This window comes from Mya arenaria, chromosome 1 (assembly GCF_026914265.1).
Source record: "Mya arenaria isolate MELC-2E11 chromosome 1, ASM2691426v1".
NCBI lineage: Eukaryota > Metazoa > Mollusca > Bivalvia > Myida > Myidae > Mya > Mya arenaria.
In genome coordinates, this window is record NC_069122.1 from 54,856,475 (window position 1) to 54,879,515 (window position 23,041).

At 35.1% G+C, this 23,041-nt stretch overlaps 2 protein-coding genes across 3 annotated transcripts; one reads left to right on the top strand and one right to left on the bottom strand.

Annotated features, from left to right (window-relative positions):
- Positions 1-216: 216 nt before the first annotated feature.
- LOC128228731 (aminopeptidase S-like) lies at positions 217-17,271 on the top strand. Of its 2 annotated transcripts, none has more exons than XM_052940223.1 (9): positions 217-247; positions 11,298-11,476; positions 12,558-12,666; positions 13,144-13,287; positions 13,631-13,803; positions 14,078-14,207; positions 15,520-15,660; positions 16,239-16,388; positions 16,594-17,271. In XM_052940223.1, the coding sequence occupies exons 1-9, from the start codon at positions 223-225 to the stop codon at positions 16,671-16,673; spliced, it is 1,131 nt and encodes a 376-aa protein (XP_052796183.1). In that variant the 5' UTR covers positions 217-222; the 3' UTR covers positions 16,674-17,271. The 2 variants fall into 2 exon arrangements, with proteins under 2 accessions (XP_052796183.1, XP_052796173.1); XM_052940213.1 differs by lacking the exon at positions 217-247 and adding an exon at positions 2,558-2,737.
- Positions 17,272-18,612: 1,341 nt separating this feature from the next.
- Positions 18,613-19,601, bottom strand: LOC128228049 (catechol O-methyltransferase-like). The gene is made up of 3 exons (XM_052939095.1): positions 19,517-19,601; positions 18,907-19,116; positions 18,613-18,671 (listed from the first exon to the last, which is right to left on the bottom strand). The coding sequence occupies exons 1-3, from the start codon at positions 19,599-19,601 to the stop codon at positions 18,613-18,615; spliced, it is 354 nt and encodes a 117-aa protein (XP_052795055.1).
- Positions 19,602-23,041: the final 3,440 nt, after the last annotated feature.

A 23,041-nucleotide genomic window follows, 5' to 3' on the forward strand; every position in this document is an offset into this window, starting at 1 on the left:
TGAGGAATTTATTGGATATGCCGGTCCAGAATCATGGACTGGCAAGTGTGATGTTCATATATAAAGTAAGACAGTTTAGACCTTTGTTTGATTGCTGTAAAGTATAATAGAGGCCTATTCGTATAATGTTCCTGCGTCCAAAGTCATGTGATATCTTCAACATAAAAAACACACCGGCACTTTCTCGGAAACAAGCTTACCAGCCCTACAGTTGAAATAGAAATGATTATAATGGGTGATAAAGAAGGTAAGAAATACAGATTATTATTTGATGTAATCATAAAAATCTTAATTATGTAATGATAGAAAAGAAGAATAGAAAAGAAAAATTCTGAAGACCAAAAATTGTATAAAAATGCCGTGAATTTATGGTGTTTAAAATAGTGGGATTTCATTAACATTAAACGTTTAACTTGTCAGACAATCAGTGTAGGTTATTACCCTGTTGAGCTTTAACAAGGCAACATACCAATACAACACTGAACTTATATCATAACAAATTAGTATTAGGTTGTGCTTTCATTGACAGAAAATATTTTACTTATCAAAAAGTCATTTAGAAATAAACGAGTGGAGCAAAACAATCAAGGTTACTACCGTTTTGAGGTAAAACCAGGCAAAATAAACTATACAATAATGAACTGTTTCTCACGGCAAATTTGCAACGTTATAGGCGTTTCTCATCAAACAGCTACACATTTAATCTGAAATACATCCTTTACTTTGTAAATATTATATCAGCACATGCCTAGCATAACAAGTACAGAGTAGCAGAACTAAGTATATATCTCTACATAGCTATCATAAATGTTGGTAAAATTAATACCTATACTATTTTTGTCGTTCGAAGCATATAAACAATGCAAGTATAATGTTTTAAAAACCAACTAAACGTGTATGATAATCCGTTTTCTATGAACGTAATATTGTGTTTAAGTGAGTATATTTACGCCTTACATTTGTATTAGTTCAATGTGGGACGTGTCTCTTGTCAGCTGGTCACAATGACATCTCTGAGGAGTGCGCGTATCGCGGCAAATAGGTTTATATCAATTTGTTTCAGTCTATAAACTCATAGTAAAATTGCAAAAAAGCAAAGTGGATAATTTGTAATAAAAAAGAAATTTAATTTGTGGTTTTTAGTAAAAGAAGAATATAATCTAAAGCATGGCAGCTGGATTTTGACACATGCAAAAGAATACATTTAAATGGCGTATGGGAAGTATATGCATTTACTGATTTTACTGAAGTTCTCGAAATACATTTATTTTGTTATATATAACACAATTCATAAACTTTATAATATAAGCTTGGACTAGGCAAAATATGTTTAAACAAAGGCTTATTAGTGACGAATTAATGGATATCAAGTAAAGCTATATAATATCAGATGTTTGCGAAGTAAACATCGAAGTTATAAATAATTATCATCAATTAGCATGGTATAATTTGACAAAACGTATGTGAAAAACTACAGAAACAAGCTCAGTAACCAAACATTTAAACATAAACCCCATGCCAAAGACATAGAACACAAAAGCTAAAATTCACAAACAAGAAACAAAAGCCTGTTTAAGGTTTCTTAACATCGTGCGTGACTTATACAGATACTTGAGGCATCTGACAAGAATGGCGTGTCCATCTTAATAAGTTGTGGTAATGATTTTGTCATCGTTCGTTAAGGTTTCGAATAATTTTCTCGTTCTACAGTATCATTGGTGTACACGCCTTTCTCCTCTTTCCTTCAGGATGATTGCTGATACGGGCACTGTGTCTTTTGAATAGTTAAGTTACATATTATTTTCTCAAGTGGTTAAAAACCAAAGCTGTTATAAATCTGAAGTCACATATTCAACCTTAAGAGAGTGTTGTTTTGTAAGATAACGCTAAGAGTGCGTTTGAGACAGCTGAATAGGCTTTTTAAGCGTTAGATATGGGATAGGACTATTTATACACAAAGCGGTTTTATTAAGTTAAAGGGGCTGTCTCAAGTATGATAAAATAGCGAAAAAAAAGAGATTGTTTTTGAAAACTGACATTAACTTGGCATCGATGTGTACAATGCATTGAAACTTACTAACTGAAGTACCACATAGTTTACAATTTATTCAATTTTAGCAGTTATTTCGTGTTTTTTTCAATTAAAAATATTACTGGGTATGTCTACCAGGTAGAATTTATTCCTTATGCGTGATTGGCTAGTCGGTGTTATCACGTGATATTACCGAGGTAGGTCTATAGCTTAATTATGTCACCCGATTAGAATAAGCCTTTGTAGCGCAGTGAGTAAGACGCTGGACTACAATTTTTGGCGACGCGGGTTCGAACCCGGTCTCCGACACAATTTTTTTTACATCTTGGTACTTTTTTTACAATTATGATATCAAAGCGTAACACATTCTATTAGATAATTGTCCTGAGATTCGTTACAGTAAAACAACTTTTTTAGGTGCCAATCTGTGACACAGTCCCTTTAATTGTTATTTCTGAAATTGTTTTATTGGACTCTTACACTCACGCCTATCACACCGGATACGCGCATGCAGTGTAGCATTACATATGAAGCATCATATTGGATTTTCTGAAAATCGCGTACTCTCTGTCTGCGAACAGGATATATACACTATTGTTGCAACGTATCTGACTCATCCGAGCTGGAGCTGAACATCAAAACATATACACAGTCAATTCAACATGCAAATATTTACGCAGTGTATAGGGATTTTCAGCATCTTCTGTAAGTATATGAGTGCACGGATGAGAAAATTATGTATATGTGTAACAATATGAATTGTGATTGTATTATGTCGATGTTGTATACGTTTTCTTTGAACACAATCATTGTAGCAGTGCAACTTATTGCGTGTTTATTACATAGTGATATTTATTCAGAACACATTGAATATTATAATGCACTACGTTATTAAGTGTTCTCCTTGATACGTACACTCTCTAATTCAGAAATCTTAGTACAAAACGCTTCATGTTCAGTTATTTTACCTACATTTGTATACATGCTCGACACTAGCAATTACAGGAATCATATTCTGTACAATTATGTTAACCAAATTGGAAACCATGCGTGACACTAGCAATTATATGCAATCATTATCTGTTCAATTATCTTAGCAACACTGGTATAGATGGGTGACTCTGGCAAGTATATGCAATCATTCTATGTACAGTTAGTTTAGCTACATTGGTAAAGATGCGTGACACTGGCAATTATATGCAATCATTATCTGTACAGTTAGTTTAGCTGCATTGGTATAGATGCGTGACACTGGCAATTATATGCAATCATTATCTGTACAGTAAGTTTAGCTGCATTGGTATAGATGCCTGACACTGGCAAGTATATGCAATCATTATCTGTACAGTTAGTTTAGCTACATTGGTAAAGATGCGTGACACTGGCAATTATATGCAATCATTATCTGTACAGTTAGTTTAGCTGCATTGGTATAGATGCGTGACACTGGCAATTATATGCAATCAATATCTGTACAGTTAGTTTAGCTACATTGGTAAAGATGCCTGAAACTTGCAATTATATGCAATCATTATCTGTACGGTTAGTTTAGCTACATTGGTATAGATGCGTGACATTGGCAGGTATATGCAATCAATATCTGTACAATTGTCTTAGCTACATTGGTATAGAGGCATGAAACTTGCAATTATATGCAATGATTATCTGTACGGTTAGTTTAGCTACATTAGTATAGATGCCTGAAACTGGCAATTGTATGCAATCATTATTTGTACAGTTAGTCTTACTACATTGGTGCTGGAATTGGTACTGGTTTTAAAATATTATTAACTTTGAAATAATGCCTGAATACGTAGAAAAGTTATATATCTATTTCAAATCATTTCACATGTATATTGATATCAATTGAACATTGTGTTATTCGATACCCATCATATTATAATATTATGGTTGCTAGAACCTTAAATCTTCGTGTTGAATTTACGTGTTGTTTATAACAAAGTAAATTGTTGGTTAGTGCCGTGCATTGGATAAGTTGTCATGGCATAGGGTTGTTATGTAGTTTGGCAAATTTGACAAAAATAATGTTTGATGGTTCATCATAGACATTTTCATTGACCTAACTTGCACATCGATTTTAATATAGCTCAGCACAAAATAGTTATATTACAGATAAACATATTTTAATTTTATTTGTCGTCATTTTGCATCACGACCTTTGCCCTGCACTGCCCTGCCCTGCCCAGGATAATCATTCATCTTAATGACAGTTTTTTAAAACCAAATGTGTTTCGATTGTGAACAACTTTTTTCTTTGCATATGAACATTCTTGAGTTAAAATCATTCTGATACAAATTATTTATTACATCGTCATAATGTCGCGTGAAGTATTGTCCTTTCGTACGTAGAAATAAAAAGATCTTGAAACATATATTTCCTCCATTTTCAAGTGGTGCAAGCAATAGTTTCGACATTTTAAAACGTTTCAAATACATCGACTAAACTTATCATAAATTTCAGAGAGTTATGTTTACCAATGTAACGCTAAAATTGCGTTTAAGGTCGCTATAAATCTTTATATCAGCGTCCTATTTACATGACCTTAAGAGATTTAGCAACTTAAATATTCCTTTTTTTTTGGCTTCCTAATATATTCATACTTACTACTGGTTACGTGCATGCACATGCGATCTAACATGTCTAGTATAATAAAGCATGCCTGAAAATATCGAAGCTTCTGTTTGAGATCAGGAAGATATTATATATGTTGAAAAGTTTTATCGGATTACCTGCCTTTGACTTTCGCTTGACATTAAAACACCGACGCAGTCAATTCACAATGAAATCATTAAACCTCTGTGTATAGGGATATTCAGCATTTTATGTGAGTTTGTTATAGTACGAAAAGGATAATACTGTACATCTGAAACAATTCAGCATTTTCTGTGAGAATATTACAGTACGAATACAATACATATGTATAGATGAAATACTTCAGAATTTTCTGTCAGTATATTACAGTGCGAATAAATAATATAATGAAGTATATTTTAAAACAATTCAGCATTTTTCTGTCAGTATATTACAGTACGTCTAAATAATATAATGAAGTATATTTGAAACAATTCAGCATTTTCCTGTCAGTATATTACAGTACTAGCAATAACAGGAACCATATTCTGTACAATTAGTTTACCTGTATTGGTATACCAGCGCGACACTAGCAATTACAGACACCATATTCTGTACAATTAGTTTACCTGTATTGGTAGACATGCGCGACACTAGCAATTACAGGAACCATATTCTGTACAATTAGTTTACCTGTATTGGTATACATGCGCGACACTAGCAATTACAGACACCATATTCTGTACAATTAGTTTACCTGTATTGAAATACATGCGCGACACTAGCAATTACAGGAACCATATTCTGTACAATTAGTTTACCTGTATTGGTAGACATGCGCGACACTAGCAATTACAGACACCATATTCTGTACAATTAGTTTACCTGTATTGATATACATGCGCGACACTAGCAATTACAGGAACCATAATCTGTACTATTAGTTTACCTGTACGGGTATACATGCTCGACACTAGCAATTACAGACACCATATTCTGTACAATTAGTTTACCTGTATTGGTATACATGCTCGACACTGGCAATTACAGGAACCATAATCTGTACTATTAGTTTACCTGTACGGGTATACATGCGCGACACTAGCAATTACAGACACCATATTCTGTACAATTAGTTTATCTACATTGGTTTACATGCGCGACACTAGCAATTACAGGAACCATATTCTGTACCATTAGTTTACCTGTATTGGTATACATGCGCGACACTAGCAATTACAGGAACCATATTCTGTACAATTAGTTTACCTGTATAGGTATACATGCTCGACACTGGCAATTACAGGAACCATATTCTGTACAATTAGTTTACCTGTATTGGTATACAAGCGTGACACTAGCAATTACAGGAGCCATAATCTGTACAATTAGGCCACTCCTTTTTTTATTTTTTGGTTTACAAGAATTTTTGGAAAAAATGTCCACCGGGTGGTCGAAAAAAAAAAGAAAAAAAAAGAGGAAAAAAGTCACAAAACATACTCTTAAAGGGTGAAAATCAGAGAACAACATAAAAACATTGAAAATTTATATCATTTACTTGACATTTTAAATTTTTAAACTGCTATTAATGCATGTTTTAATACACTCAAAGTTTCAAAGTTCTAATTAAACACACAGATTAAATCTTACATACTGTGCATATAAAACATCAATGAAATTGACTATAAAACATGTTTACATGTATAAACTACACTTTTTATCAAAGATACATTGAATATTACTCGGCAGGACATTTGTTTAGCTTTAAGGGTTTGCTAAAGCAAAAGTCAATGCAGAACACTTAAAAACTGACCAATATTAAATTGGAAAAAAGGGAAGGCAAATTTTACGCTTTAAAATACACAAGAATTGCACTGTATTAAGACAACACATTACATTTTCTATGCATTGTGTCAGTTATTTCAATATTGGAAAATGTCAATAAAGTGAAATAATTTCCAATTTTGTAAATAAGGAAGTAATATTGTATGAAGACATTGTGCTTTAATATTGTGCAAACAATTCCTGAAAAACTAAAAACCAAACTAGACCTAGATTTGAGTTTTAATAACCTTTACCATGCGGGGTCCTAGTTGTGTGTAACCCAATCCATGCTAAGTCCGGATATTTTCGGACCGGGATATTTACCATGCGATGTTCAGCAAATCCATTTCAAATTCAAATCTTGCAGCAAATTACCACATCAGTACATAAAAATCACATAGCAAAATAATAAATCTAGCATGTGACTTAACTTTATGTACCAATGATAGTAACAGTGAAATCCATAATTATGTATCAGATATTTTCATCTTCTCCCAACTCCGCCAATTTGTGTATCATGCGTTCACAGGGCATCTATACTTAATGAGTGTTTATTTTTCATTTTAAAGAGTATTCCTTGGTTACAACAACAAATCTCATTTATAGTGAAATATCAAGTTCATTACAAATTAAAATGGACTTATTCAAAATAGTTTTCCGTGTTGTTTTATCTTAATATTTTGCACACAACTCCTGGCATTAGTAAATGTCATTGACACATGTGTTCAACTCTTTCATTGTTTTTACTCTACTATTAACACAAACATGAACAAGAGATGTTTGTCAAACATTATGCCCCCCCCCCTGAGCGCCATGTTGTCAGGAGTATATGGACAATTGAATGAAATATGCATGGACCGAAATGACAGCTGATTTGTCGCTAACATTGTCTGCCGTTGAGGCAGTTTTAAGATTATGACCATTCAAAGTTTGAGGATAGAGTGTGTTATGACCATGACCTTTGACTCTATGACCTCAAAATCCATAGTAGTCATCAGCTGGTCACCAAAAATCTAAATGTTAAGTTTGAGGGCCATGGGTGCAGGCATTGACAAGTTATCACACAGACAAGCATTTTTCGTTCAAGGTCACTGTAACCTTGAACTTTGATCCAATGACCCCTTAAATCATAAGGGGTCATCTACAGGTCAAACACAACTCCAAGTCAAGTTTGAGGGCCATGGGTGCAGGCATTGTCCAATTATCACTTGAAACATTTTCGCATTCAAGGTCACTGTGAACCTGGCCTTTGACCCAATGACTCCTAAAATCAATAAGGGTCATCTCCTGGTCAGGCCCAACTTACATGTCAAGTTTGATGATCATAGATTCAGGCATTGTTGAGATGTCACTGGGAAAAGATTTGTTAACTTTTTTGCGTTAAAGGTTACTGTGACATTGACTTTGGCCTGATGACCCCCAAAGTCAAGAGGAGTCATCTACTGGTCAGGCCCAACCTTCATGTCAAGTTTGATGACCATAGGTCCAGGAATTGTCGAGTTTGCTTTCAAGGTCACTGTGACCTTGACCTCTGACCCCTTAAATCAATAGGGGTCATCTACTGGTCAGGCCCAACCTCCAAGTTAAGTTTGAGGGCCATGGGCGCAGGCATTGTTGAGTTATCACTCGGGCAACCTTTTATCGTTCAAAGTCACTGTTACCTTGACCTTTGGCGCAATGACCCCTAAAATCAATAGGGGCCATCTACTGGTCAGGCCCAACCTCAAAGTCAAGTTTGATGGCCGTGGGTGCAGGCATTGTCGAGTTATCACTCAGGCAACCTTTTACCATTCAACGTCATTGTGACCTTGACCTTTGGACCGATGACCCCCCCAAAACAATAGGGGTCATCTACTGGTCAGGCCCAACCTCCAAGTCAAGTTTGAGGGCCATAGGTGCAGGCATTGTCGAGTAATGACACGGACAACCTTTTACTATTCAAAGTCACTGTGACCTTGACCTTTGGCCCGATGACACCCAAAAACAATAGGGGTCATCTACTGGTCAGGCCCAACCTCCAAGTCAAGTTTGAGGGCCATGGGTGCAGGCATTGTCAAGTTATCACATGTACAACCTTTTACCATTCAAGGTCACTGTGACCTTGACCTTTGGCCCGATGACCCTCAAAAAAAATAAGGTCATCTACTGGTCAGGCCCAACCTCCAAGTCAATTATGAGGGCCATGGGTGCAGGCATTGTTGAGTTATCAACCTTTTACCATTCAAGGTCACTATGACCTTGATCTTTGACCCTATGAGCCCCAAAAACAATAGGGGTCAGCTACTGGTCAGGCCCAACCTCCAAGTCAAGAATGAGGGCCAAGGGTGCAGGCATTGTCGAGTTATCACTCGGACATCCTTTTACCATTCAAGGTCACTGTGACCTTGACCTTTGGCCCGATGACCCCCAAAAACAATAGGCGTCATCTAATGGTCAGGCCCAACTTCCATATCAAGTTTGATGACCATAGGTCTAGGCATGGTTGAGTTATCACTCGGACAAGCTTTAAAATTATTTTACCATTAAAGGTCACTGTGACCTTGACCTATGAACGGATGAGCCTCAAAATCAATAGGGGTCATCTACTGGTCAGCCCCAACCTTCATGTCAAGTTTGATGACCATACGTCCAGGAATTGTTGAGTTATCACTCGGACAAGCTTTGGTCTACTGACGGACCGACCGACCGACCGACATACCGACATGCCTGTGCAAAGCAATATACCCCTCTTCTTCGAAGTGGGGCATAATAAACATGTAATCTAGAATAAACACAAGCTTTACATTGACTCAATGACAAGTATTTCCAAACCAGTTTGTGATTTAAAATCCATAAACACAACCGACCGAACATGTGAAACTAGGTCACCGGTGTCAACTTAGAAATTTTACTTTCGATTTCACCACTCACACTAAGTGCACTGTTATTTGATATTTAACCATAAAATGTTATAAAATATTTTTCTCACACATAATTTACAGATATTTGTGTCTACTTATTCGATGGCAGCCGCTGCCACTTATTTTTCATCTATAAACAACAATATTTTCATGACCTAAATTTGCGGGGAAAAAAAAACAATCACGTGACAGTTATTGTTTGTGTCGGCTGTTAAATTTGCCAATGTATTTTGCTATTGTTATTTTAACAACTCCTGCATATTTAACTTAATTATTTCATAAAAGGAATGACTGCTATCGTCAATTCCGCCATTGCCAACGGCGCTGCCATAACAGTTGACTGGCTCATTGAGTGAAATTCATTTTTTTTTGGTACTTTTCGGAAAATTAGACCCGCCGGTTTTGTAAACCAATTTATATAAAAGTAGTGGCCTTAGTTTACCTGTATAGGTATACAAGCGTGACACTGGCAATTATATGCAACCATTTTCTGTACAATTATTTTAACAACATTGGTGTTGGAATTGCTTTTAAAATAGTATTAACTTTAAAATAATGCCTGCATATGAAGAAATTCCGTTAAGTTATATATTCATATAAATCATTTTACGATTATATTGATATCAATAGTACATTGTGTTACACCTCATATTATAATGTAGTGGATTATAGAACCTAAAATGACTTTCTTAAGACTCTTACGCATTAAATTTCATATACTTAGCGTGTTGTTCATGTACATAAAATAATAACAGTCCATTATAAAAAATAGTTGGTAAGTGCCGTGAATTGATTGGGTAAGTTTGTTAGGTCTATGATTTTATCGTATGAGCAGTAGGCGGACCCTATAGATTTATAACGCAGCAGTGGCAGAAAAATTTGTACCACCAAAGGCATTAATTTGTGCATTTACTTATCCTGTCAAATATTTGTTTGATTGGAAAATAATCATTTGAACTCAATGATTAAACTCATTTGTTTTTTTATATGTCTATTGTAAATCAAGTAAAATTATGTCACTAAAAGTTCACATTCTTAATGTTTAATGGATCATCATAGACATTTTATGAACCTTGAATGCTCATCGATTTCCACATAGCTCAGCACAATATAGTTCAATTACAGATAAAATACTTTGAAATTTCATATCGCCATGTTTGTTTCCCAGCTATAACCCTATCCAGGGTAATCACTCAACTCTATGACAGTTATAAAATGTGTTCGGATTGTGATTAAATCTAATTTGTCAATGCTCATCATTGAGTCAACAACTTCATAAAAATATAATGATATATATCGCCATACTGTTGCGGGAAGTATTTTCGTTAAACTTTAAGAACACATTTCCGGCTTAAGAACAGTTTTTGAAGTGATGCAACGTAATAGTTTTAACTTTAACATGTTTAAAACGAATCAAATACATCGACCTTACTTCTGACAATCTTTAGAGAGTGTTGTTTACTAATGTGACACTAGGGCTGCGTTCGAGTTCGCTATAAAGGTTGATACCAGCGTCCTATATACTTGACATTTAGAGACAAACTGAGCAACGTAAACTTAGCAACTTTAAAGGTTTAGTAAGTGAGTCCATGAGTTCATATAATTAACCGATGGACTTGATCGACTATGTGTTGTTCTTATATAAAAGGCTTGTTAAAATTAATAGATGATATAGGACCATTTAAACACAGTTAGCTTTATTTCTTATAATTGCTTCTTTATTCATTCATACTTACTAATGTCTACTGCCGAAAAAAAAGAGAATATTTTCCTGATCGCTAGCAGAAACGTCAAGATTTTCTAATCCTATTTGATGATTAAAACGTTAGGTTACATGTATGTACGTTTCAAGTGTCACATATCATATATATCTGAATTATATGAGTATGCTCTAAAGGTAGGTACATTGTGACATTGATCTTTTAATTATATCTCTGCCTTCTTTCAGATCAGGCAACATTGGGTGCGGATCTTGCATACATCAATTCAACTCTGACTCAGCACTTTTCCGATACACGGCACCATGTTACTAATCCGGCTTACAAAAGTCAAGCTCTCCAATTCATCTACGATGAATTCCAGAAACATGGACTGGATACAAACTACCACAATTTCACTTTTCTTGGGGTACGTCATGATGATACTCCTTGTTTTTAACATATATTTCAAAGACAAGAAACGTATAAAATCATTGATATGGTTTTACTTTCAACTAGTTGCCAACGAACATAGTATTTCAAGGTTATGAAACATTGAATGATCGTGGCTTGCTCTTTGATAAGAACCATTAAGTGCATTTACAAATCAAGAAAGTATATATGGCCTGTCAATCAACTCTACACATCAATGAACTGCGCGATTAAAAATGGAACGCTTTAAAAGATAAAACTGATTCTGCAAAGCCGCTCTTTTGGCGGGACAAACTGCCTGTCTCTTCTATGAACACATGTATTGCAATGAAGCTTCTTTTACTGCTTGACCAGCACGTTTCGCTTATTTTATTTGCAACAAAGTTATTACAAAACTTGTTGTGGAATGTTGGGAAAGGGCCGTAACTGATGTTGGAAAAACTGGTGGCCCATTTCCTTTGCATGTCCTTTTTATATGAACGCAAGCTTTGTTACATTGTACTGTTTCTGTTTTTTTTTGTTATTATCATCATCATATAATGTGTAAATGTATCGTTATGCAATGTTTAAACTTAACATTGTTGTGGCAATGTTATCTAAAATATAAATTCAGATGACAGTTTCTGACTGTCCTTTAAATCAATATTCTAGATTATGTTTCAACGTTGATATGATAAAAGAAGACCAACAAAAATAAAAATGAAAGCCTTCCACTAAACATAGAATCAAGAAATTTCTTGGAACTTCAAAGACAGATTGAAATAATTACAAAACGTAACAAGAATCGTTTTTTCACATATAATGTCCTCAAATGCGTAAAGCAGTTTCAGAATATATACATGGCAGCACAAATACCGTGTTCGATGAGTCTAGTAAACTGATTACATAAACAAACGTATGTCTCTTTCTATTATACGTTTGCACAGGTATCCGATGTCAACCATGCGGAAATATTTCACTGATAGTTGTTCCTGCAGTGCAAGCTATCTGTAGCAATAAAAGAACCACTTCCGGTACGTACGGTCACGCCGTGTTTTAAATACATATAAGTGACGTTTACCTGTTTGTCATGATTTCAGGTTTCCTATACGAATGTGATTGGGGTGCTAAAAGGCGAAAGGTTTGGAACGTATGATGATAAACTTGTCGGTGTTGGAGCGCATTACGATACTGTCAAAATCACAAAAGGTGAGGACGAACACTAGGGAGATTAAAAGCGAATACTCCTTTATTTTCTACCCAAACCCTGTGAAGCAAATGCCATTAAATGCCGTTGAGAGTCTACTTAAAGAAGGAACTCCCTAGATTTTAACACCGGTAACTACATATGGAATATTCTCTTTTTGTTTATAAGAGAAAATTTCTCTGACTATTGGTCTTCCGTAAATTTAAAGTTTTTATAAAGTTTCAACAGATCTTGAACATTTTCTTAAATCAGTGATTTAATTAAATTATTCTGTGAGAATTGCATTTCAACCTTTTGTGGAAATTATTCTGAAAGTGTTCTTGGATTGAAATACTGTTTAAACTTCCAACGGAATAACCTGTTGATATTTAGAATGAATATATATATATATATATATATATATATATATAAATGACTGTAATAACACCTATTGCGAATAATACCCTCCCCTCCCATTTTTGTGCTTCTTTTATTTGAAGGGGTTGACGATAATGGGTCAGGTGTAACGGCAATGTTAGAGTCTCTCAGACAAATCGCTGCGGGCATACAAGGTGGCAAACGCCGCAAGAATACCATTATCTTTATGGCATTCGACCATGAGGAATATGACGATCAGTATTACGGTTAGTGTCGAATAATACGTATATAATTACTATATACTCTATTGATGATACCTGAATACTTCAAAGTTACACGTCAGTTTTAAATTTTGCACATACTTAGAACCTAGTTTAGTGCTATATCTTTTAGTATATCAACTGGAATATCAATGAGCTTTGAATACAAGTTTAGCTTTGGCTCTTTATCGTTCAGTATGTTGGTTATGACTGAACTATAGCGTTTGTCTTGACTTTTTCTCCGCACATTTCATGTGAGTGAATTCATCATTGCATGTGTCATTTCAAGGCGACGCTCAACTATGTATAAATAATTTGAAAGTATTTTTTTTTTCTCTAATATCGACAGGGCTCATCGGTAGCAGGTTTGCTATTGACCAATGGTTACTGCCCTGGCTAACGCGGAGCTATGGGCAACATTTGGAGTCACTAAAGCCAAGTGGAATTATCGTTCTTGATACAGTCATGAACTACAACTCTTCCACACTATCACAAGTGTTTCCCACAGAGGCTGAGCAGATTGTGAGACTAAGATTGTCATTTTGTTTACTTGAGTAAAATTAAATATTCCGAAAAACAAGTTTCTGTTCAGGATAAGCCAATCGTAATATTTTTGAAAGTTTGAAAACGAGAATATGCAATACAAATGTATAAGTTAAAAAGGATAGAAAAGTTTCTGTGTGAGAAACTCCGGGCAAAACGCATAAACCTGATGGAAATAATACTTGCATGTTCAAGTATGTCTCCGAGATGTTTTACTTTAAAAATAATGACTAACTTCTGTGATCTCTTTCAGTTCCTGCAGTATTTTCCTAAAACGGTAGCAAGTATCGCCTCAGACCAGTTCAAGGGAGATTTTCTAGCAACTATCTTCAGAGAAAATCTTGATGGAAATCTTGCATCTACCTTCAACAGCGAGTGGCTTGGTGAGTTCGGTAGTTATGCCGTTGAGTAAAATATGATGCCATCCATCTTTACGACGATGTTGAAATATTGAACACCTCTTGAGTCATGTCCGTGGGTTTCACGCGCCGTTCCTCGTCCATAGCTACTGCAGAGGCAGTGAACTATGATAGACAAGGGCCTATATGAATTCAATATATCCATTCTTTAAATGCGCGGAAATGGTAGGAGATTGATCAGTATCCGGTACAAATGAGTATACTGTTTCTAGCGCAGATATTCCGAAATTGCCAGGCTTTGGGTTCTCATAATACAACTCGTCATATTTGTGCTACTCCCCCTTGCAATACATGTACAATTATTTTAAAAGGGAGTAGATACTTGCCACGAGGGTCAGTTGTTGTTTTTGATAATATCGACTCGGGATTTTAATCGTTTAAATATAATTGAATGACAGAAAATAAATCTGGGCTATGTTGAGAAACATGTCATTATTGTTCACTATCTTGGTGTATTATCTTGCGAAACTGCTCGTAAAATTTCCCATGTTTAATAGGTTGACATTTCATCTTTTATAATCTTGAAAATTCTTATTTGCATTTCAGTTTGTACTTCGAGCTTAAACTCTTTACTTCCTGTTGTTTGCACTTGATACACAGAAAGTGAGATATTGTAAAGAATTAAATCCATTTATTCTACAATAAGTTTTGCTTAATATTTACGTTATATTAATGTTCATTTAATGGTTCGCTACCAAGATTCAAAGGTATGACATTGAAAGGTATGGTCGGTAATTATAATAGTTTAGATCACTGTAATTAGATAGTTTAATGAATCATCAATAATTTCTTACTCTCTTTCAGCTCTCATAATTTATTGATTAGCTCGTCTGTTTTACGAAGCCTTGGTGTCGTCGTTTGTGTAGCCAGGGGCTTCGGGGATGTGTAAATTATATAGCCTCGGCCCTTTCCCTAAAACAGTATAAGAACAATAGCGAAACTAATCTTGTTACACATGAGACAGTATGCACCAATAAATTGAGGTCAATAACCATATTGACCTTATAAATAATTGGGTTGAGCCCATTTTTCTACTGTAATATAACGGACGACGAGGGTTGCCGTCGTTTCGCGGTGCTCCTGATTTAGTATCAATGTTGTAAGGGATAATCACTTCTTTAAATATGTAAAGTAATGATGTGTTTGTGTCATATACTACACTCGCTACTTTTTCGGATGTGCAATTTCAAGCGGTGCATGTCCTAATTAGTTATTATTTAGTTGATCCTGTCTTTTTTCCACTTTTCATCTTATGTATTTCTTTTTATGCCTTTAGGTGAACCCCAACCACAGTTCGAAATAGAGAAGTTTGAGATTGCTATCGATGCCGACTTAAACATGTTTAGCGATTTATTGCGCAGTGATCACGTCAACTTCTGGAATACATCCATCCCAGCTATCTTCATCACGGACTCTGGTTCGTCTCAAGTGTTCATTCCATGTCATTATATCCTTGAAATTCAGTATGCAAATCAGAATATGATAGTTGTAATTATGTCTGGGTGCTTAATTAGTGGTATGTTGACTATGTTTTGATCCGTGAGTCCCTAAACAATTTTATGGCAGGCTCAAATATCAAGGAAACACTTAAATCAAGTCTCGATCGCAAACTCAACACATTTTACCACATAAAAGCATGTTATTTTCAAGATGTTTAATTCATTTTAAAATTGCATTATCTCATAGAGTGTCTTTTTAATAACTTTTCTAGTGGGTTTTCACATGCCTGCCCCGCTTTACATTTGCCAAGGATTTTTTTTGTCATTTTCACTTCAAACATGTCTTTAATACAAGACAACCGAGTTTATTATTTCAGACTTATACTTGTAGAACAATATAAGAATTATATCACGCACTATTTAAATTTTAAATAGATGTGATTGCGTTCAAAATGCAAGGTCAAATTATAGGGCATGGCTGTATTATAATTCACCTGTATAGAAAATGTGTTGACATTGAAATCACCTTTAACCCTGATCTCTGTATTTTCTCTAGCTAATTTTCGAGGTCAGATGCAGCAGTGCTACCACAATGCCTGTGACAACTTGGCCAACATACTCACCGACAATAACGTGCAATTCCTTGGCAAAACTGCGGATACCATTGCCGCGACCCTGGACAAACTGTCCGAGGCGTACACCACCGGTAAGCCTCACACAAATCGTAAGTGTCGCCAAACGATAAAATGTCCAAAGCCAACACGCAATGTATTCCTAGTGACAGTGGGCTTATTGTATTGGAAGATTTAATATTGTTAACATATGCATTAAATAATCACTATTGAGCAGGCTATATAACACTATTATATGATATTAAGAAGATTTTCGAATAATTGTTTTGTTTTATGTAGGCACGAGTGGAGCATCCAGTGTTGGTGACCTCATTTCCGCGTTATGGCTTTCGATTGGACTGATGCTGATAATTCCTTGAATACAACATAATCACTGATGAGTGACAAGAGCAAGTGCGTTTGACACAAACAATGAGTATACGGAAGATACAACAATTCTAACTTGTTTATTTATAAAAATGATCTAAGTAATGTTTTACAGTTCGATTATTTCCATCAGGTTTACGTATTCACCAAATAGTTATTCATTCAATTTCATTGTATTACATATAGCTTTCAGTTACTCCTGTTTAAGTGTTGATTTCAAAATAATAATTGTATACTAAATGATAGCTTCATGTCATGTAGTTAATAAATCTGTTGCTTGTCTTTATTAAATTCATATATAAACAATAATATAAAAGTGTCGTTTAGATAATTATGTTAATTTGTCTATATTCTAGTGAGTGTGCAAACGTCAACCCTTGTTTCATTTGATGATAAGAAGCGATTATATTATATTAGTATACCATATCTGATAATATTCTCAAGAGCTTTGTATTTCATTGCTTTGACTCTTAATCTATACCTTTTTAACACATTGAAGATGATTCTTGGACTCATAAGCCATCCTATTTTCTACTGTAATGTTATAAATTTGCAAACACATAATCAATATACTCTATCCCACTCTGAAAAGATTTTTCGTTTGTGCATCCGATTGTTTGAACGATACCCTAGCTCACAAACATGTCTGTCACTCTTCAAACGATCAGTGCTCCGTCCCGTATTGGAACAAGAACCTGCAAATAGAATACACAAATCAGTGCCCCGTCCCGTATTGGAACTAGAACCAGCAAATAGAATAGACAAATCAGTGCCCAGTCCCATATTCGAACTAGAACCAGCAAATAGAATAGACAACTCAGTGCCCAGTCCCGTATTGGAACTAGAACCAGCAAATAGAATAGACAAATCAGTGCCCTGTCCCGTATTGAACTAAAACCTGCAAATAGAATAGACAAATCAGTGCGCCGTTCTGTATTGGAGCTAGAACCTGTAAATAGAATAGACAAATCAGAGCTCTGTCCCGTATTGGAACTAGAACCTTCAAATATTACAGACAAATCAGTGCACCGCAGTGCGAATGCAAACGCCCGTTTACTTGTTGTGTTCTTAATAAAAAGACGCTTAACTCAACAACTGTTTACGCCGAGAGTGTAAACCTTAATATACGTATGTCTATAATTGTTACTGTGGTTACTGGCTATGCACTATGACACCAAGGCTACGACAATAATTCGACCTTTATTTTCTTTGAAAAACAGAGGAGATTACAACAACCGTAAGAAAGATGTGTACGTACAACATAAGACTTAACATGAGTAAAACACTTGTATACTGTGAAAGTGTATTGGTCAATAATATCGAAAAATAGCTGAATATAAATTTATTGATAACGAACGGTCGGTTGAACCATACTGCATTCATTTTGATAAAGACGGTCCAACCAGAAGCAAGGATATCCGAATCAACAACTACATCGTAATTTAATTATTAGACAGTAAAACGTTGATTATAGTAGGGATTTGAAAGGTAGGTTCCGGTGGGCAAATGCAGCCGTATTTGAATGCAGCTGTAGAAAGATCTTCCGGGTGGCGAGCGTGTCAATACACGGGGTTTAAAATGCACGTTTCGAGAAGACTGCAAAAAGCACTTCTAACATTAGCAACGACCAGCTTTTCAAAAGATTTTTCAATGAACAATATGATTAACTAGGAATAATTAGCTATTATTGGCAGTTAAAATTGTTCTCTATATACTCTTAAACTACTATGTCATTGTCTTCGTCACTTGCATAAAAAAGCTTTTTCAATAAACAACTAAAATGTGTGTACACTTGTCAGACAACATTGAGTGATCAATATGCTATCCACGTTTTATCGACTTATGTTCATGATCTAATCTCAATACTAAATATCCATAAATATGAACGAACACAGTACCTTGAAGTAGTCAATGTACCCTGGCTTATCAGCATCAAACGTCAAACTGTTGGCGTTCATCAGCTAGTTTACTCAGCGTGTCTTTTGCTGGGCCTAGTACATGTGATACACATCTAATCGTTTAAAAAAGCTAACGCAAATGTATTAAATGACTTTTTGATATTTCGATTTGATATGATGTCGAACATTAAAACAATAAAAAAGGCGATATCATTTATTAACGATACATCATTTAATAAACACAATACCATTCGGAAAATATTCATATGATTAATCATAAACTCGTCTTACAAATTAACTACGAAAACTAAACGGACAAAAAACGTACCAACTTTTACATTTATTTTCTTCCCATGTGGTGATTTATCGAAAAACGACTTTGCAAGCGTCACCAAGAATGGATCGATTTCGCACGTGATTGCCTCGCCATTTTTCGGAAGTACCTCTGCGCAGGCCAAAGCTGCATATCCGGTAAACGTACCAACTTCAAGAACACGCTTGGCTTTTGACATGCTCACAATGCTTTGAAGAAATGACCCTAAAATCCACATTGATAAAAAGTTGAATAATACCAACTTTAAGTTAAGAAGCCTCTTGTTCTTCCTTCCCCTAAATCGTAAATTCAGAAAACATAACTTTACAGACATGTTACTTTCATCCTTTGAGTGTTGGGATTGTTTTAAGCTTCTTAATCCGATGGTTGGTCCCCTATATGCATATTCATGTATAAAATAAATCAGACTAGTGACTAAAATAATGCCTTCCCTATTCCTGAAATTATATGTGAATTGAGGTTTCACGTGCCATCCTCTTGTCAAACGCCAGTTTATAGTAAAACATATTCGACTTTGACTTGATAGATTCCAGTAACGACACACTGGATTTGAGCACGTTATACAGATGAATAATGATACAAAACCTCTCCATGACAAACATACCTTCCTGAATCCCCGTCATCATACGCAAGTTGATATTCCACATAGTTTTACCCTCCTCGTACGCCTGCTTGAAGGGATAAGTCATTGTGCTCGATTGAAGCGTCGCCAGGGCTTCACTTGGTTAAGAGCTAACATCGTCACAGTACTTATCTCTGTAGAGTGACATATGCAAATAAAATACGCCGGTTATGGCATTCAATACATACATGTATGTAATTTGTGTCTCTCCACAAACAATCAACACGACTATGTGTACATGAAAAAAATCAACACAACCAAATCATTTTGTAAAAATTCAACGCTGACATACAAACACACCATTAAGTAATTCTACCTTGTCTTTTTGCAATTTGTCAACGCAACGTTAGCTAGATATGCAACTAATCATCAATACCAAGTATGCTGGCATTCATTTATCACTACCATGTATGCTGGTATACTTTCATCATCACTACCGAGTATGCTGGCATACATTCATCACTACCAAGTATGCTGGCATACATTCATCACTACCAAGTATGCTGGCATACATTCATCACTACCAGATTGCTGGCATACATTCATCACTACCAAGTATGCTGGCATACATTCATCACTACCAAGTATGCTGGCATACATTCATCAGTACCATGTATGCTGACAAACATTCATCACTACCAAGTATGCTGGCATAAATTCATCACCACCAAGTATGCTGGCATACATTCATCACTACCAAGTATGCTGGCATACATTCATCACTACCATGTTTGCTGGCAAACATTCATCAATACCAAGTATGCTGGTATATATTCTTCACTACCATGTGTGCCGACATATATTCTTCACTACCATGTATGCTGGCATACATTCATCACTACCATGTGTGCTGGCATACATTCATCACTACCAAGTATGCTAGCATTCATTCTTCACTACCATGTATGCTGGCATACATTCATCACTACCAAGTGTGCTGGCATACATTCTTCACTACCAAGTATGCTGGCATAAATTCATCACTACCAAGTATGCTGGCATACATTCATCACTACCAACTATGCTGAAATACATTCATCACTACCAAGTATGCTGTCATTCATTCTTCACTACCATATGTGCTGGCATACATTCATCACTACCATGTGTGCTGGCATACATTTATCCCTACCATGTCTTCTTGCAAATAAGCATTTTAACCATTAATACTTTAAATAAAACATGTCTTGCTCTGTGGCATGCAATCTTCAATACACAGTCTTCTGGCAGCAATCAAATCAATTATGTCTGATATCAAATATCAAATGCTACTATGCAACAATCACTGCTACAATGTCCACCTGCAAAATATTAGCGCTACCATGTAGACTTGCAATCAATCATCGTTACAGTTTATATTTGCAAACCATATCGCCACCATATTCACTTGCAAATAAATAAGACCCACCTACTGCCAAACAATTAACTTTTCTATGTTATACAAACCATACAAACCGGGTTACAAAGTGCTATTGCAAATAACCGACGCTACACTGTAAGCCAGCAATGCAACAATTTCTTCAAACATATCATGAACGTAATCTGTCTATGCCGACAACCATTGAAAACTACCATATGCATATGAATTACCACAGAAACAAGCTCAGTAGCCAAAATTGTAAACATAATCCCCGTTTAATTGCACAGGGTAAACGACCTAGAACACAAACTCCAAAAAGAAACTTAACCGAGAAACATGGGACAACAGCACAAAACTCCGCACACCACACAGTACATATACAATATAAAAAACTAGGTTTGTTTATCAAATATTGTAATGGAAGCGCCTTGGAACGGCCAGTAAAATGTAAAATTACTGGGGGGTTTTAACCAGTTTACGTGTCTATATGCAAAAGAAATAAACACAACGTAGTATACAGGAAATAATGAACACTTCAAAATATATTGGCAATTGAATAATGCTGTCATGTTTACTAGCAAGTAAACAACATTTTGACGTCAACTTGCAGATTCTTAAACACTAACTTGTTTATTTACCATAATTAACTATACTATATCAACTTTCAAACATTCAACACTAAAATATTCACTTGCATAAAACGATAAAGTGACTACTTGTGAATAATTAATACTTATATTTCTACTAGCAAATAAAACAAAATCATTTCTACTGGCGAATTATTATGTTACCATATCTACTTGCAAAAGCAAGGCTTCCATGTCTATTTGTTCAATGGGCTGCTTAAATAACGCTGAATTAAATTTATTTTGGTGGTTAAACATATATCTAACCATTTATTTTTTTCTCTTGTCTGAGTAGTGTTTACATAAATGTTTGACATCAATTCCGCAATTCATTCCTTAAATGAAGTGCATTCTGAAACTGCTATATCATCTTTTTATAACGATATCTTGCGTTTTAATGCAACGGGTGCAAATTTGCAGCAAAGGTATTTTTGGACTCGTTGACATGGTAATTGATAATACTGATTTTCTTATTTAAAAAGAAAAGTTTGTGTTGAAAAGAACTTTAGACATGATGATGTAGCTAATATTATTCACGAAATATATCAAGTTCTGTATTTAATACAACTCCTTTTTACTAAATATATTATATTGCAATAAATTAAGAGAAATACAAAAATGTCATCCTGTCAGAAAACATTAAAACTGCACGTATTCACGTTTGTTTTTATTCATTAAAAATAAGAATCAAGAACGTGTTTAAAGTTGATAACTTCAAACGTATTAGCTGAATTAGGAGTGTGATAGCCTTTATAATTTATTGCAATTGAAAATTTAGCATTCCGTTTTGGTAGCGTTTGAGTCTAAAATACATATAAACTTAAAAAGAAGAAAAGAAAAGGATATTGAAAAATGGGGTACTGTTCATACTCTGACCTTGAAATGACCATTACATGTACCTTGAAGTGGTCAATGCTGTATATAAGTATTAAGTTCAATTTAAGAGAAGTAATATCCATGAGAATATTCATCCATAACTAAGTAAAGAAAATTGCAATATTTAGACATAACAATTTTACTGAATTGAAATATGTTCGTGGTCATTTTGGATCTCTCACCAAGCGTTGGAAATTTAGGTCATTACTTCCGTTTACAGACTTTGCCGATCATTTTGATATGCAACAAAACAAAATTATACAACAATACATGAACTTCAAGAAGTAAACAGAGTTTGGAAACCAATACTAGATAACCAGTTACTGCTAGAAGCCAGAAGTGCATTTATAGGTAATTGATTACACAAATCTTATCTAATTCACCAGGGATTATGTTACTTAAGTGGAATTCGCAAACCATAACTAGGTACGGGCATAAATCGGTGCATGACTTTCTATTGAGACGTTTCAATAAACATCACATGGCAAACTTCAAATAGACATGTAACTTATACTTCGTTTACAATTATATATGCCGCAATACCTACACTTCTTTTGCAAGTCTTCTTTTCACCAACACTGGGATCAACCTTTCTCGTAATACTGGTTATCAACCATACAATGGCTATAAACATGTGGTCAACAC

Bases quoted from the DNA above. Each gene is read 5' to 3' on its own strand.
- LOC128228731 (XM_052940213.1), top strand. From the start codon at position 2,695: ATGCAAATATTTACGCAGTGTATAGGGATTTTCAGCATCTTCT. The intron at 12,667-13,143 runs GTGAGGACGAAC...TTTTATTTGAAG, and splicing joins TACTGTCAAAATCACAAAAG to GGGTTGACGATAATGGGTCA. The intron at 13,804-14,077 runs GTGAGACTAAGA...GATCTCTTTCAG, and splicing joins CCACAGAGGCTGAGCAGATT to TTCCTGCAGTATTTTCCTAA.
- LOC128228049 (XM_052939095.1), bottom strand. From the start codon at position 19,601: ATGACTTATCCCTTCAAGCAGGCGTACGAGGAGGGTAAAACTATGTGG. The intron at 19,117-19,516 runs GTATGTTTGTCA...TGTGGATTTTAG, and splicing joins GATGACGGGGATTCAGGAAG to GGTCATTTCTTCAAAGCATT. The intron at 18,672-18,906 runs GTACGTTTTTTG...CACATGTACTAG, and splicing joins GAAAATAAATGTAAAAGTTG to GCCCAGCAAAAGACACGCTG.